Raw genomic sequence first — 18,604 nt, forward strand, 5'->3', positions numbered from 1 at the left:
ACTGTGTGAAGAATAAGCCATATTTAAAAGTACTTTTATTAAAACACAAACCAAACATTGCCTGTTATATTCCTGTTAAAAAAGCAGGGGGAAAAAAAGCTATTTTGGCCTGAAGAGGTCTAGGAAGCACCTCTGACTTCATCTGAGGGAAAGTTCTGGAACTCTAAAATAGTAGGAAAACCTTCATAAATTACATCCTATATGAGAAGGGTAACAGCTGGATTGAGACAGTAATGGAATTTAACAAACAGCAACCTATTAGTGATGACAACAGAATGACATGACAGTGTCCCAGACACTGAGGTATACCAGCAGTTTGCAAAAGGGATATTTTTCACTTTAAAAAACTGCCGTAGTTTTAGCAATCATCATCAAAGCCAAAAATTATTTAGAAATCTACACTCTTACTATACTGCTATTGTGTTTGATGTCAGATCACTAGATCTAAATGGCAGCTATAGATTCTAACCATTGATTCATTCCAGTTTTTTTATTTTCCTCCCTTCAATTTCTTTTACACATACACAAATACCTGTTACAAATATGTACTCATATAAAAATGGTAGTCAGAAGTCTGTCAAAGGACATGCATGCATACACACCTAACACTCAGCATGCTATTTAAAGCTAGGGCTAGCTCTGACCATTACTTCTCCTAATCTGGTTAATTTGAAATTTCATACGCAAGCTTTGCTTGAGCCGTGATTTGACTGGTAATATGTAATAATGCTAATCTGGCAGAGAGGCAGCCATTTCCCTCTCAATGTATTACACATGTAGCAAAACCAAGAAGAAAGGAAAACCTGTCTTTGAATTAATAAAGGTTATATACTCAAAAACTTCTCAACACCAATAGCACAATGAACATATATGACACAAAATACAAAGACATATGAAATCTGGTACTACCAAAGTCAATACTTAAAATAATCAATGCCATAGATACTGGGCTTTCTGCTCAGGTCTACTCCAGTTTATTTTATAGTGACTGCAAAATGTTCCTACTCTAGCAACTAAAATTTATTACCTGCAGCACTGGTAGTTCAGTCTCATCTTCAGCATCTTCAGAAATTACACTTACAGCAAAAGCTGAAAGAAAAAACAGACTTCTTTCATATTACAGGAGTTCATTTTCACAACATACGGAGTTCTGCAGCAAAAAAAAAAACCCAACCCCCCTCCCCACTCCATCATTTAGGTAGACTTTTCACATTAAATGATACTATATTTGTAATAATATTTGTGAATATGAGTGTGTGTTCTTATGGAATTTATACATTTGCTGCCTGACAACTCCCACACCATCACTGAAAAAAAATCACTCTGATATGAAACCAATTTGTCTTGGCTTCAAGGCAAATAAATCCCTTAAAAAAATCTGTTCAGTCCAATAGCTCACTTGATAACAGCCTAATGTGCTGCCACACAGGACCTGCAAACCCCTGTTTTTATGTTAAAGTTTGGACTACCAAAGCTTCTTTTGGAACCACAGACACAGTGGCTGACAGAAATTTCTATCAAAAGTGAAAATGCCTATCACAGGCCTTGAACACTATCATTGAACAACAGTCAAACTTGTAAATGTATGAGACCCAAATAAATGTTTACAAAAAGAATAAGGACCCCACAGAACTGATCTGCACAGAAGTAGCATCATCTTAAACTATTTATAGTGACACCACCCTTTGCATACACTTCTGATTTGTATTAGAGAAAATAATCATAAAATGGGTTCTGGTGCTACTCTTTTTGTTGTTGATGTAGTCATTTAATTTGTCTCAGCCAGCTCATTTGTAAAAGTAGTTCCATTTAACATAAGAAAGCCTTGCTAAGATTATTCTTAAGAAATCCTTTTCTTAAAAGCACTAAAGAGATGCAAATAAAAGCAAATTGTTACAATTTGGAAGGAATTCAAGATACTATTCTTCATGGTCAAATTGACGATTTTATTAAAAACTGGGGCAGAAAACAGATTCAAGTCTCACTACAACTGCTTGAAATTTACTTCAGAGTGAATTGTTAGCTGTTATCATTCCTTTGATGCACTATAAACCTACAATATAGGACAGCAAGACAAGATTGTCCTAAGTCTAGGGTGCCCCATCTCTGAACACCCACATCCTTATGCTCTTCCAGCTGGAGATCAAATTTCATCACATGTCCAGGAGCTGAGGTTCACAGTGACATCTCAGGCGCTGATTAACCTGCATCTCAAATCACATAGCTAGATCCAGACATCCCAAAAGTCATTATAACAAAGCAGACTCATGGTGGTCATAAATCAGAATCACAGAATATTGCGAGTTGGAAGGGACCCACAACTCTTAAATGAGAGGCCAGTACAGGGATTGAATCCATGAGAACCAGGTTCTAAGCAACTGAGCAAATCTCAAGGTCATTTTCCTCCTTTTCTCCCAATATAGCAGTATTACTGATTCAGACAATTAATAGCTTCCACTACACAAACCAGATCAACACCACCTTCTCGACACAATCCTAATTACAAGATCAACACATAACATCCTTATTCCAGGGACTGTATTAATTATGTAGTATTAACCTGAAGAAATGTCACCTCAAATTCAGCTTATTCACAAGCCTAATTTTCAGCTTTTAATATGCACCTGAGGAATGACACATGAAACCTAAGACAACTGTGACTGACAAGAGATACTGACTCTGTCACCACAGCGCATTCAACAACCCATGCCACACTGCTCCTAAGCTTTATAAAATACTAACACACATGATGCTTGGAACAAATCAAACAATAATCAGATCACCTATTTCACACCACACTGAGCACAGATAAAGCTCTTCAGGGAATTAATTAACCAACCTACTCATCCTGGTGTTACAAAACCACAGATTTGTTGAGGTTGGAAAAGATACCTAATTGTCATTTAGCTCAGCCTCCCAGAACTGGATCCTCAGGACCTTGTCTAGTTAGGACCTTGTCTTGTCTAGTCTATAATCAAACCTATCTAGGTTTTATTTCCTAGAACAGACTCCATAAACTCTCTGAGCAACCTCTTCCAGTGTTCATTCTTAGAGTAAAAAAAAACCCAAACCACAAAATAAACAAAAATCAAAGAAAGAAGTAATTATGTTCAAACAGAATTTCCTGTATTTCAGTTTGTGCAAACTGACTCATGCCCTGTTAAGTACCAGAGTCTGGCTCTGTGTATCCCATCAGGTATTTACATGTTGGACCTCTTCCCTGAACCTTCTTTTCTCCAAGCTAAAAAGCCCCAGCTCCTTCAGGCTCTCCTTGTCTATCAGGGGTCCCAATCTATTAATGATGTTCATGGGCCTTTGCTGGACTCACTCCAGTATGTCCATGTCTCTCTTGTACTGGAGAGCCCAGACTTGGGCACACCACCCCAGGAGTGTCACACCAGTGCTGAGCAGAAAGGAGGGGTCACCTCTCCTGCCCTGCTGAAAACTCTTCCCCCTCAGGGGGCTGCTGGCCATCTTTTCCACGATGGCACACTGCTGGTGCATGATCAGTTTGCTGCCCACTGGGACTCTCAAATCCTTCTCTGAAAAGCTGCTTCCCAGACAATGTGCCCCCTCTGTGCAATGTTGTATGGGGTGCCTCTTTGTCAGGGGCCAGACTCTGTATTTCCCTTCACTGAACTCAGTTTCCCAAGTTTCCTGTCTGCCTGCTTCTCCAGCCTGCTGAGCTCCCTCTGAATGGCAGCACAACCAGCTGGTGCATCAACTCCCCCTGCACATTTTGTATCCTCTGCAAACTCCCTGAGGGTGCACATCCCATTGTTGTTAATGAGAGGTTAAACACTACTGGAGCCCACCAAGTCAGACAGCTTTCAATCCACTTCACCATCCACAGACATAGCCCATACTTCCATCAGTTTGTTATGACATTATAGGAGACAGGATTGAACTCAAACTCCTTGCTGAAGTTGAGCTTAACAACATCCATTGCTTTCCCCACATTCATGAAGGCAGTCGTATCATCACAGAAGTCCTTTGGGTTGGTTAAGCATGACTGCCCTTTCATATAAACATGGTGACTTCTCCCAATCACCCTCTTGTCCTTCATATGTTTCTCTTCTCCGTCCTTGTTTGGCAGTGATACTGAGGGTTATTTGCTCCACCACCTTCCCAGGGACCAAGGTACCACTGGCCAACTTATCCTTGCCCTCCTAGACCAGGGTAATATTCTTCTAGTCTTGAGGAATCTCCGCCAGTCACTATCACCTTTCAAAGATTATAAAGTCTTGCACTGACATTGTCAAACTCTGCCAGCACTTTTATGTGCCTGCCATCAGGTCCTGTGGACTTCTGTACATCCTGTTTAAATGTTCCCTAAATCAGTCCTCCTCCAGTGACATGAACTCTTCTTTGCTCCAGACTTTCTCATGAGTTTCAGGGTGTTCTGAAGGTGAATCTTAATAATATCAATCAAGGCAAAGAAGGTTCCAAATTCCTTGCCCTCTTTCATATCCTTCTTTTAACCCTGTCCTCCATTCATAAGAAGGCCTATTATTATTTTTCCTAGTCTCCCTTTTGCTGTTACACCTGCAGAAGCCCTTTTTCTTACCTTTCACATGTTGAATCTCTCACCAGATTGAAATCCAGGTGGATGCAGGCTTTCCTAATGGCATACCTGCATAGTGTCTCCAAGTTATTCTTGGGGTGACCTGACTGCATTTCCATCTTTCATGTGCTTCCTTTTTCATGTTTGAGCCTTGCCAAAAGCTCCTGTTTGTGCATATGGGCCTCCTGCCATCTTTGCCTGCCTTCCTGCATGTGGGGATGGATCATTATTGTAGAAGAGCTTTGAAAATCAAGCAGCTCTGACCTTGTCACACAGTGCAATTTCAACACTCACACACATAATTTATTCAACAAACCAATAAATACCAATATATGCTAAAGTCTCTTGCTATATCATTATTCTTATTCCCTGTGATTTCACAAAGGCCACTTCCCCTCCTTTTTCAACAATTAAACACATTAAAATGACTTGGCATCCTTTACATTAAGTATATCAGAAAGACTTTTTCCAGCTAATACATTTTAATAAGGCAAGAACTGTTCAGACTATTTTTAAGCTACTGAAGAACCATTCAAAAAACAGACCCCTGAAGACACCACCAAAAAAGCCTCAATACTTCACCCAACAGTAATGAGGGTTTTCACACACACAGACTGTATGAATTTATCTTAGCAACACTCTTCTACCTGATTAGCAAATCTATTATGCACATCTAATTTGATAAAGCAGTCTTCAGAAGTCAGCTGCGGCCAAGACTCTTCTGGCTAAGCAACCTGATCTCTCAGTACGGAAATAAATATCCTCTGCTAAGGATTTACTGGGAAAAGAGGAGCAGGAAAAGAACATGGTGAATTTATCTGGCCTACAACATATCAACAAAGGGACTGACCACAGGGTAAGCAGAAGATACAGTGCCTTGGCACAAATGGACAACTCCAAGATTAATTCATTCACGTGCAATTCACTTCCAGGAGGTTTCTGAAAAGGATGTTCCCAGGAGTGGACCACTGAAAAAAGTTCTAACTCCAGATGCAGCTCATGGCCAGGTCACTTGTACAACACAGGCAGAAACTGTAAGTTCTCTGTGTGAAGGATATATTTTTGTTGTGTGCAAGGCATACATGCACAAAGAAGGATGACCTATGTCTAGCAGTTACCAGATGCTACTATAACAAAAGAGTAACTTTTCCTGCTCATATGTCATTATTAACGCAGACAACTGCAATGAATTTTTTTCAGTATAACTCCTTAAAGCACATATCAATCTCTGGAGCTAGAGGTACCTTGGAAAAATCCAGAATTTCCCCTAGTCCTTTTGTGTTTTCTAATACAAAGTAAGCATACCTCAGTTGGACTTGCCACAGAGCACAGAGAAAATACATTGCAAGAAGAAACTTACTAGCTGTTAAAAGTTCAAGCCCTGTAGATACCACAATAACCAAAAGGCCAGGGTGATTAACTATACAGTTTCTTGCAAACAAAGCTACCCAAAGTAGGGGGAAAAAAACCCAGCAAGGCACCATCTTAAATGCAACTGTAATCTTGTATTTGTCACTTCATTATCTAACGCACTGTATACTCTGAAGGTTGCTAACACACGTTGTGCATTAACATCATGTCATCTGACAAGCAGACAGAAGCAGAAGTGTCAATCACTAGTCCTCCTCTCCTTTTGCTAAATGGCCAAAAATTGAGGATAGGAAAGGAAAGAAATTTTAGAAATACTTTAAAGTTCTGTATTATCACCAATCTTATCTTTATGTCTCCTGAGAGCATGACTAAAATCCACTGGAAAACCTAGACAACATTTTTGGATCCATTCAAAACCTGGACATGTAATATGAGAATTCCTATTCAATTCCTTCCATTCATATTTGTTTTATCAACCATTCCACTATTTCCATTAAAATTTTAATAAGTAAATAGACTTGCTTATAACACTAGAAAGTAAAACTCAGCAATTATTTTCATTGTTCAGCAACCAAACTGCAGGAATATGTGCACGATAGAAAAATGGATGTAAACACTGCAGCATTAAAATACAATATACTGCATAAATATACACAATTATATAATATCATATTTTATATGCAGAAGCAATCCTTTCTTTGGTAATATTCTTTCATACATAAACAACTTCCAAACCTTTACAATTATATGTCCTTGAACTGCAAAGGACATTAAAAACTGAGGTGTTAACTCTTTGCTTTCACAGACTAATCCACCTGATACAGAAAAGCAATACCTCTGTTATATTCCTCTTTTACAGTCTGATTCAAGGTTGACTGACCCCAGAATCATTCCAACCACCTCACTGAGCTGCTGGTCAGTTTCACTGAACTGCAAAGAGTAACAATTCTATGACTTAATGTATGGCAAAACTGTGACTGATAATAACCACTTCAAATAATGACAGCCAGTGATTATGGTGTATGCAGTGGAGAAAACATTTTTATTTCTCATAATAATTTAATGAAAGGTCTATTTTTGTTTTGGTTTCTTCCCCATTACAAGTTCTCAGAGAACGTAAGGTTCTATGGATTCACATGATTCCAGAGAAAATCTGCACTGATGCTGTGTCAGGCAAAGAAATGGGATCTTCCATTATGAGACAGCCTGTGAGGACTATAAATTAGTTTTGTGTATTTATGTGCAAGCTTTTATAATATTTCTTCACAATCAGCATCAAAGACTCCGGTTGAGCCAGATAATAATGTATTCCAGATTCATCAACACAAAATGGGGAGAGAGCATGGGGAGGAAGAAGAGGAGAGGCTGATACAAGCAAATTTACAGACTCTGAAGCTTTTCATAAAATAAAATCAACTACTTATATTTCTTTACACAAATGGCACATGTGGGAAGAAGGCAGCTGCAATCACTACTTCGAACCACTGGAATATCTAAATAAGTGCTGTGTACACCACTATCTTTATAAAAGGCGAGTAAAGAAAAACAGCAGAAGAAAAAGCATCATCATGATCCCTTCTGATTGCCTAGAAGTTACACCATACAAAATCATCTGAATACATTTTCTCATTCTGTAAGCTATCACTTGCAAGCTGGAATTTACCCTAACTACTGACAGACAAGCTGCTTGCTTATGTGGAAAGCAATCCAAATTATTTCTGTTTTCGAAGAACAAACATACTATCCAGGCCATCTCAAAGTAGGAAGGTATCTATGCATGTACAATACAGATATGGGAAAAAGTGAATCTGCTATTCTCTGACTGTGATTACTCTCTGTTTGCAATTACAAGAGCTATAGTACCTTACATGAGCAAAACTACGCATCCCAGAAAGAATGAAATGCAACTTTACGAAGAGCTGTAGAGTACTAGGACTCCTCCAAAAACCAAGCTATGTCTGTGAAAGGAAAAGTGTTTAGCAGAAGAAAACCCAAAATATCACAGTTTCACTTTGCTGAAAACATGATTTATTAGTACCAGTTTTCCCCTGCATGATTTTGATGCGCAAGCCATAGCAGTGGAAGAGAATCAGATCTAAAGTATACACACACTGACAAGTCTGTGCTGACAGAGATGGAAAAATTCAGGAACAGAAATAATGAGAAAACAGATGTAAACATTTACTTCTGCCTCTTATGCCAACAGCTCCCAACTCCAGGAGCCTGTAGCAACCCAATCTCTGACATTCTAATCATCCTTCTCCTTTCATCTTCTCTCAGCTGACTAGACGCATGAAACACATCTCTAAAACACAGTAATGTATTTCTTTCCTCTCGACTAGCATTTTAGGCGGGCGGTTTTACCTTTCCCCCCGCCCTGAGCAGAACACCCCGTCAGTGCGGGGCTGCCGGGACCCAAGCACGAGTGCTCTCACTGGGCTCGGCTGTTCCACGAAGCTGTTCCCGATGCCAGGGCCGATTTCCCCGGTGCGGGCTGGCCCTGCCCGCAGCCTCTGCCCCGCTCCCGGCGCTGCCCCGCAGCCGGAGCCACGCAGGGACCCCGCGCCGCCCGGCCGCGCTCCAGCGCGGTCGGGAACAAACTTCGGGAACGGGGGCACCGCGGCTGCCCGGCCGCCTCCCCGCGCGGGGCGGGACACAGCGCCCAGCAAGCGGCGGCTCGGGCGCCGCTCCGAGCTCTCCGTGCCCTCCTCCCCGTCATCGCCTCCTCGGAGGGGCCGAGCGTCCCGGGTCTCCTCCCTTCACCTCGCCATGGCGTCCCGGCCCGGCCCCCGCCACTCACCGCGGGCGCGGAGCGGCGGGAGAAGAAAGACGAGGTGGGCGCAGGCAGCGAAGAGGAGCCAGCGGCTGCAGCCGGGCTCCCGAGACATCTCGGCGGGGGCCGCTGAGCGCACGGCGCGGGGAGGAGGCGAAGGGCACGGTGCGCTCGGCTGCCCGCCTCTGCCGCAGGAGCGCGGGCGAGCGGCCTCCGGCTGGTGGCGGTGCTGCTGCCGCCGCCTGCCCGCCCTCCCTCCTCCTCCTGCTGTCGGCCTGCCCGCCCTCCTCCTCCTCCCGCTGCCGCCGTCCCCTTCCCTCCTCCTCCTCCTCCCGCTGCCGCCGTCCCCTTCCCTCCTCCCGGCAGGACCGGCCGCCAGCGCCGGCAGCGGGGGGAGGCGCTCGGCGGCCGCGGCGCCCTCTGGCGGCAGCAGCGGGAGAAGCCGCGCCGCCGCGGGGCAGCGGGCGAGCATCCTGGCCGAAATAGTCGCCGCGAGCACAGCTCTCATCAGGCATTAGCGCTTCTGAGCCAGCCGCTGGAACGGCTGCCAGGGAGCTGGTGGGGTCACCGCCTTTGGAGGTGCTCAAGGAAAGACTGCTTGTGGCACGCAGTGCCCTGGTATGGTTGACGTGGTGGTGTTCAGTCATGGATTGGACTCTGTAATCTCAGAGGTCTTTTCCAACCTAATAGGTTCTGGTATTCTGTGAAATGTTACCCAGCACTCCCAACAGCAACCTCATCCAACAAATCAAGGGACCTAATGAATCTCTAGACCAATGCTCAAAAATCCTTACCCAGGAGAGCACATGGCACCTTCAGATAGCCTTTCCTAAACTACCAGTGTGACCAGGAGTGGGAACAAGGGGTGGAGCACAGCCTTGGCACTGGAGACTCCACAGCTAAAATGACTCGCCCTATTTGGCTAAAGAAATGCAGACCCGGAGCTGCACAAAACTGGTTTTAGGGGCAACAGAGGACAAAGTCGATTCTAATATGCATATGTGTCATGATACAGACAGAAAATTTGGATATAACAGAGCCACAGAGCAATGAAGATCAAGAATGTGAAAACTTGTTAGTAAACAAAAAGTGACCCAACATGAATCCTGGCACAAGGAAGAAGAAACCGTTCACAGGAATGTCAGATTTGTCCTAGTGAAGTGCTCCACATGTTAACAACTTGCTGTAAGTTCCTCCATACACCCCAGAATTAAACTGCTGTCCTTCAGACCCAGAGACGTCTCAGAAAGGCAAGCAGTAATAGGACTAGAAACTCAGTGCAATGTTATGGTTTTTTTATAACAATTATATCTGTATTAATAATTGTTAGAATTTCACATTTCAATTATAGTAGCAAGAAACAAAAACTTCTTGGCACATAACATATAAGGTATGCTTCCTTTTAAACATGAATTTTGAGTGTAACATCTGATGCCCCTATGTAACAATTCTTTTCATACTGGCTACATGTAAGCATGAATTCCAGCCAGGTCTATTTCTACATTTTCCCATCAAATACTTGACCCCTCCTAGCAACCCAACCATTCAACAGGCACTGATCTCACTGGAGAAAAATGGTGCAGACTCCAAGCCAGCCATGAACTATTTTTAATCCAGCAAGGCCAAATAGCACAGGACCCAACTTGGATCTTTCTTCAAAACACTGCAACCTTTAGATCTATGGCATTCTTTTCCTCAAGGTCAAGTGGTTACAATAGGATACCTTAAATATGCCAGAGAAGTGATTGTGAAGATGAATGGAAACCTTGTCACAGTGATAAACGCTCACTCCCACTGCAAACTCAGGCAAGCACATCTATAGCACAGTAACTTGGTAGTAGACTTCACACTTTCCTTTAAAACTATCACAATAGAAATATGTTAGCCAGACTTCTTTGGAGTACTCAACCAGCTTTATGTAATTTCTAAACACACACTCCCTGATACTACAAGAGAAGGGAAAATGAGGTACAAGCATGAACAACAGCTTGCTATTTGCCTTACAGAACAACTTCTTGTTGCTGACATTCTGACTTGCTAAATAAGTTACTGGCCTCAAGAGTAATGATGCCAACTTAGTAGAAACTTACATACTATTTCTCTGTCTGATTTTATGTGCATGCTCATCATTAGCAGGAAAAAAAGAAAAGTATAAAGTTATCCTTCCATTTCTAGAATTACAACAATATAAAATATGAAACATTTTGCTTACCATGTATATCTGCATTGTTTGGTTTTCCTTCTAAGTTTAAGCACATTTCCCACCCTTTCTTCAATTTCTCTGTTTTGTGCTGGTTTCTTTAGGAATTCTCATCACAAGGATCATGCCCACAGTATCTGGGATAAACATAAGACTATATACCTTCAAAATAGTTAAGATATACTCATGTTCCAATGTTTCCCCACACAGTGAATCTGTAAGGAAAAAAAAAAAAAAACCAAACAAACAGTCTTTTGCTTTGATGTAATAAGTGTTTTGGCTTGTCTCAAATATAAGAAAAATTCCATTGTAACAACCCCCAAGAAATATGGAACTCTACCATGAAACATGGTGTTCTCCAACTGTTAAGAAAAGTAGCACTTAAGTGTTTAAAATCTTATATTTAGGTCTGTGAGGAGGAAGTAGGAAATAAAGCTTTTTTCTTGAATTCCACTCTACTTACACTCTCAGATTGTGTTTGTTTGTTATTCTAATTACCACACTGAGAATTTCCATCTCAGGAAAGTTGAAAATAATGAAATTTCTGTTAAGGAACACAGAGGTTTAGAACACCACCAAGCCTCCTTTCTTTATAGTATTACATGTCTTTTAGATTCCTAAATAATACAAACGTAGCACTGTTGCTGTCCCATCTCTGAGATTAGAAAAGGGGGGCTGCAAATACAAATAAATGCTGCCAGATATAGATAGATACATGCATATCAAGTACAAAGGCTGGCATGTGGATCAAAGGTAGCCTGCTCTTCTGCAGCAGTGCCTCCAGATACCCTGGTGGCTCTGCTATCTCTTTCTATAGAAGGACTATAATACAGAGAAACAGAGAACTTATGAGTGAGACACAAGAGCAATTACTGAGTTAGAGAACTTGACTGCATCTATTTTGTTCTTTTAGCCATTTGAGAAAGGCTTTAGCCATTTCATTAGGTGGTGTGGAAAACCTCTTTCAGAGACAGCCCTACAAATCATGAGTTCTGTTCCAGCTCTTCCTAAAGCTTCTGCAATTGGACCGCTCTGTCCTGCTCAGGAAGTTATGTAAGGAGGGGCACAACTTTAAGTGATGACTAATCCTGTGGAAATGAACAAAATCAATCCCAATGAGTTTGGAATCACACAATTACTTTTTAAATTACAACATGCATTTGGAAATAGTTACTCAGGTTTCAGCTACTCAAGACAGTTATTCAATGCCAGTTCCAGTCCATTATTATGTACCCTAGAATACTGACACCCTGGGAAGATGCCTATATTTGTCAAACACTAGGCAGTGGACTTGAGCAGAGGTGCCAATATTCTGCAGCACTCAGATCTGAGCTACACTCGCCTGTCTCCTTTGGACCACTCTAAACAACTCTCCCTCCAGGAGAGAAACCTGCAGCAGCAAGGAAAGCCCTCTACACTAAACATGTCTCAGTCTTGAAACTTGCCCCATCTTGCTCAGGAGAACTGATAACATTGCAGTACCAGCACATGCATGCTGTATAAACCTGACAACCTAATCACTGAGGGAACTCAGTGCTCCAGTCAACCCCTGTGGCAGGCCACAGTGTAGTCTGGGTTTAGTCTCTCTTCTTCCTGGGTTAACCTGGGAAATTCTTGTTCTAATTAAAATTTGAGGACTCCATTTGAGCCAAGTCATGGAGCCTTCAATCAAAACTTTATAGAGAACTGGTGTGTGGCTGTAGTGAAGAATCCCAGGAACTGAGTTCAACCAAGCAATTTTTCATGATAGAGACTGCTATTATTAGATCACACATTCTCTAGAAAGGACTTGGAAAAACACTGGGTGTGTAGCAATCAGTCATAGATTCTTACAAGATTGTAAAAATGGATCAAAGACAATTCCTTTCCTATGGGGTAGTAATGAGTGCTTAACTGTCTCAGCCAGTCAGTTCCTCTATCTTCTGGCAGAGAAACAGTGCAAATACCATCTGCAGCATATCTTCTGGTGCTCATTTAGGGCTGTCCAAGAGGCAGAAATGATGCACAAAGGGGAAGGGGCAGGACAGACCAAGCTACAGAAAAGAAACAGAAGATTTATCAAGCTGTGGAACTTAGTACAGGTCTCCAGAGTTCAGGTGATGAGATTATCAGATGTTCCTGTCTACTGTACTGCACACAGTCAAGGAGAAAATTCTATAGGCAGGTGTAGAGGACTAAAGCTTTTCAGTCTTTATTTTAAGCCAAGGGCATGTTTCCCACTCCCTTGGTCAAATGAACAGCTTGCCTAAAGAACTGTCATACTTGCTGCTCTCTCTTGTTTGTTCTCCTGCTGCTTCCATCTGACACAACTGCCTCTACCAAGCTCATCTGAGCTCTTTATATTTTCTCTGCTGAAATGTAGCTATTTAAAAATACAACACATCTGTCCTAAACTACCTGATCCTATCTTTTAATAAATTAGTCAAAATATTACCTTGTTAATGAAAAATCAAAGTATAAATGAATAATAAGAGATCTAACTGAGCAAAATAATGTATGAACAAAATGTTTCAATAAGTTTTAAAGAGCTCAGTGGCTACATTAACTTATTTCCCCAGCTTCTAATTCTTATAAGAAAAGAAATGGTGGTGTAAAGAATCACCCACTTTTCTCAACTGTGTACTAACTCATAGTGGCAGGGAAAAAGAATGAGGCAAACTGTTCAAGAAATACTGAAGTGGGTGGTTAAATAATGTCCTATGTATTTGTCTTTAACATTTCTGCTGGTCTGTTGAGCTGTAGATATCATGATCACTCAAGCGTTGGTTAACCTGCATCATCTCCTGTGATTTGTGCCTCAAGAAGACCCATGCCTCACAAATAACTTCCATATAATTTGTTTTGCCTTACTACAGCTGCCCTGTAAACCATGACAGTTCAGAAACCAACACAAATACTATTATGAAATCCCAATTTGGTAGCAAAAAAAAAAATCCCTGGGAGCAGAAGAGACAAGCAGTCACAGTAATATCCAGAGATGTTCAACCAGCATGGAGCATCTTCACGAGGCTTTAGACTGGAAAAATCCATCCTATAAGATGGTGATACAAAGATTTTGGGGTATGTCTGTCTTACAGCTTTTAATGCCAGTAATCTCAAGAAGCAAAGGGCTGTATATTTAGATGTGAACACTCTAAACAGTGGTAGGTGCATAACAGCTAGTTTCTTCAGCTGAAGTAGTTTTCTTTTGAACCAACTCAGGTGTGCACAGTAATCATGGCATGGAACAAGCAGGGTTGGAAAATTGTGCCACTTCAGAAGTAGCTTCAAGCTGGGTGTTGGACCAGATGTCCTCAAAACATCTGTCTCAGCTTAATTATTCTCTTATTCTGACATGGTAGGGAGAAGACCAGAAAAAGACGACACCTGACACATACCTACGGACATAATCAGTCAACTTTGGGTACGTAAGCTCACTCTCACTACTAACAACAGAAGTTGGTATTTGCTGCCTGTTGAGGCCTCCCACTTAGGCAAAACAGCAGTTTAAAGTCACTGTATCAGTTGTTATTGAAGGTAAAAAGTGAATCAGTTCTGAGCTTGCCAACCATCCTTGTTTATGAATAAGTCACCTACCAACCATCCCTTGAAGCCACACGAAATCTCTTCTATGCAATAAAAATAGTCTGAAAAGGATTTCTGCATCCCCATTGTCTTCACTCAAAGGTGGACATCTGCCTTGTCCTTCTCAGTGACATAAAGGGGAAACAAGGGCTGGGATAGTTAACCAGATGAGCAGCTTAGTGATCAAAACTGACAGTAGGAACTGGAGCACTTCTCACTCAGAAGTTTTTAGCTATGAAGTGGCCCGTAGGAGCCATTACAGTCTGATGTCACTTCAGAGCAACTGCACTCATCACAGCCTATATTAGCCTCAAAGTAGTTTTAGATTATGTCCATCTGCAATTGCTCCCTTAGAACTCTTTCATTCTGCTTTTGATATGGAAGTCAAACAGAACTGGATGAAAAAAGCACAGAATGCCACATCTGGTACAGGACCACTCAAGTACAACAACATTAAGTCAACATGACACAGGGAAACTACAAAGTTAAAGGAAGATTCAGAGTTTGATGGCAACATCATCTAGAAAAACATTGCTCAAACCCTCAAAATACACAGTCCTAAATCAAAATCACTCAGTTAAGAGTCTGGAAAAGCTGCTTTGGGACCAAGCAGTATGGCACACTGGTCATAACAGCATTACCAAATTTTTACACAGCTCTACAGAAAACAGAACCAATCCTAAAAATATGACCATGACTTTTTACTTTATGCACAATGATAAAGTAAAAATTAATGGAAAAGCTGCATTTCTTTTTACTGGCTCATTACTGGACTACTTCCATAGTAGTCACTGCTGTGTAACTGGTCAGAAAATTTTCAAAATGCAGTCTCTGATGCTTTAATTAATGTGAAGACAAAATTCTGTTAGTTATCTATTGAATACTTTGTACAATAAATTTGATAAACTCTGGAAAAAATAATTCATACCAGTGTAAGGAAAAGTGTATTTGTTGTAAGTTCTTATAACAGTTTCCTTATTGGGAACAAAGCTTTTGTCTTGCCAGAAAGGAGGTCAAGGTCCATTTAAAAATTAAAAAGAACTAAATACAATTTAAAATTAAACCTAGAGGAATCTTGACCTTAAGAAGTACATAGTAGTATCTGATATATCAGCCCTGAATTTAAAAATTGTTTTAAACTGAATTTTGTTAAAGACAATAAGCCACACAGGTGCTATTCCTGCGTTTTGCATTAGTGTACAGCTTCATCACAGGCTGGCTGGCGCACATACACATGAAAGCAGTTTGGCTGTACAGATTATCTTCCATCTCAGCACTTGAAATCAAAACACCACTCCCCTAAAACGTGCAACACCAGTTTTTGGTTAAAAATCCATTACTATTTAAAGCAAGATGATTACTTAAAATCAAACTAAAAAGAAAAAAAAAAAAAAAAGGCAACCAGTTCTGCATTCTCACTTGCCTTATATAGTTATGCTAAAGGAAAAAAGGAGCAGAGCCAACACCATGAAGGCTTACATGAGGCAATGGTGCCACCCAATGTCCAGAAGTTATACATAAATTGGTTTCTGTTTATTGATCCAAGAACAAAAAAACACCAAACTCAACAAGCTGTGTGTAATGTTATTAGTAATCATAACTGTATGTGAAGGCTTGGCTCAGGTGTAAGATTAACAGATGTGGTAAAACTCCAAGCAGGCAAATACTTTTTTAGTTTCAGCTTGAATTCTCTGTAAAATGGATATCAGCATAGCCCAGGTAAATCCATTCAAGCTGTCAAAACACTTACCAACATCTTTCTAAGGTACTCATTATTTCATTTTCTCACTTTTTGAGCCCTCTCAGCTGGGGCCTCTCAGAGATCAGTTTCAGTATGTTTCAAGCAGTGCATGGATTTTACTATTACACTACTAAATGAAAATTCTGGCACAAAACCCCAGTTTTGATAAATGGATATACTGACCCTGTGTTCAAAGGACAGTAACTTTTTCGAAAGGCACCTCTAACTATAAATAAAGAGTTTATAATATTAGAAAACTTCAGCAGGAAATAATTCATAATAATTAATGTGGAAAGTGCACATCTCACTTTTTGTTTGGAATTTGCCCTCATCCATCTACTAGAAAAAGAATATGTGACTTCTTCTGAAATAAAAAAAATGCTCCAATGAGCATATACCTCTCTTTCTTCTGTAATTCTAAGTTTATAAATGTTTATTTATACCATTTTGCAGATCATGTGTTCTATGCTATAAAGCATTCTGCCAGCTCTTGGGGCTATCTTCAACTCTCCCAAATCATCTATAAATGTAAATACAAAACTACACATGGCAAGCCATGCATATTTACTAAAGCACTCACATCACAAAAAGTATTATTGTGTTAAGATCTATTTCCCTGTACTACAAAGTGCTGATATTTTTCAAATATTACTTCTTTCTTTTCACTTGCTAGTTCATTATGTGAGTATGGGTTTGTGCTGCCTTATTTTCACCATATTCATAACTAAGTCTTATGTTCACTTGACAAATAAACAAGCCCCTTTCAGAGGTCTTTACTTGTCAAAATGTTCTTAATATTTCTTCATCAAGGAAATTAACTTTTTCCTTAAAAAAATTCTGTAGTTTTAGATGCACCACCTTTGAGACACTCCTTAAAAATGAAACAATTTCACCTATTAATCACTCAGCCTGTTCACTTTTAACTCTCAGTATTTCATTTTCCATCCAATAGATTTTGTCAGGATCCACTCCCATACAGGCCATCAATTGTTGGTGTTGGTGCTTGGCACCAGCCAACAGTAGTAGATGGGAACTGACTGTCACCATTAGTTTATTACCCTACTGTAAAACTTTCAAAACTTCTCTCTGTGAGTTCCCAGGGGCAGCTTCTCACAGCACTGACTCCTTTTCTCTTCCTTCTGCACAGCTGGCTGCCTTCTTCCTGTCCCTAGCACAACTGCCTGACCAACACAGCCCACAGACTGCAACTCTCCCCTCCACCAGCTGACTGCTCTTTTATAACACCCATCCTTATTGACACAGCTGTGCCCTATTAAGGGCAGGGCTGTTCCTACTCTTTGGTGATTAGTACAGCTGCAACTCCTCAGGGGCAAGATTGCCTTCAGCACTATGTCTACTCTCCTACAATCCATCCTCCCCCAAGTTTTTTATAGCTTTCATATGAAAACATTGTGAAGTTTTCAACTCTCTGAATGCATTTTATTAGCAGGTTTATGTTACAGCATATTTAAGATAGACATATATTTATAATAGCTAATAGGTTCTAAGTATAGCTATAGAGGTACTATTCACACTCAAAGGAAAATGTTATAGTCCTCAATATGTGGCAATTGTTGGCTTTATGGAATGAAAGTGGGGAAGTTGCATACCTACATTTCTTTTTGGAAATAAGTGTTTGATTTGTGTATGTATAGACACGGTGCAATGCAGACACACTTTTAAAAGATGCTTTATTACTTGATCTTTCTAAGCTTGTTTACTGTACACCTGTAGTGTATATATATTTAGGTACTTAATTAACTTTTATGCTGTCCAGGCCTAACCACTAGGTCAGTAGATTTTCTGAAAGTCACTGGAAAAGCAAAAGAAATTAATTTCTTAGTATCTGGACAGAAGATCCTGATATTATATTAAGGTTTTTTGTTTTGTTTCTTTTTTTTAAATAAGTCAAAATCTGAACAGTCTTTGAAGTGCTTTGGATACTTTCTAGTGAAAAAATTGTTTGGATTACTGTCAGAAATTCATAACAAGTACATGTCATACTAATAATGTAAGTGATATTTTTAAAACATTCTATCAATGTTGAAAGCACAAGAAGTCTGCATAATCCGTGCACATCTAATTAGCACTGAGTCATATAAATGATACATAATGATTTGGCAGCATATTGCCAGATGGTTTGCTATCAGATCAAGTAGTAATAACTTAGCTTATTTATCTCCATTTCCCTCATCCCTTATTTTAATTTTCACTCCTTTGCATTTCCCTACTTAAAAATAACATTCTGTTCCTTTTATTTCATATACAAAAACCAGCCAAAACCCCACTTTTTTCTTTTTTTTTTAATCCAGACTAAAGAGGATTTTCACTCTTTCTGCTTTTACAAGTACATTTATTAATTGCACATAGGTCTCAGAGAATTTATACAGT

General features: G+C 40.4%; 1 protein-coding gene across 1 annotated transcript in view; it reads right to left on the reverse strand.

Annotated features, from left to right (window-relative positions):
- B3GLCT (beta 3-glucosyltransferase) overlaps positions 1-8,974 on the reverse strand; it is a 45,146-nt gene extending 36,172 nt beyond the window's left edge. Inside the window, exons 1-2 of the mRNA XM_077781448.2 lie at positions 8,736-8,974; positions 1,028-1,089 (exon numbers count right to left, since the gene is read on the reverse strand). Coding sequence (XP_077637574.2) covers positions 1,028-1,089; positions 8,736-8,823 — 150 coding nt within the window. The 5' untranslated portion in view covers positions 8,824-8,974. The remainder of the gene's footprint in view (positions 1-1,027; positions 1,090-8,735) is intronic.
- Positions 8,975-18,604: the final 9,630 nt, after the last annotated feature.

This window comes from Lonchura striata, chromosome 1 (assembly GCF_050655825.1).
Source record: "Lonchura striata isolate lonStrDom1 chromosome 1, ASM5065582v1, whole genome shotgun sequence".
Lineage (NCBI taxonomy): Eukaryota > Metazoa > Chordata > Aves > Passeriformes > Estrildidae > Lonchura > Lonchura striata.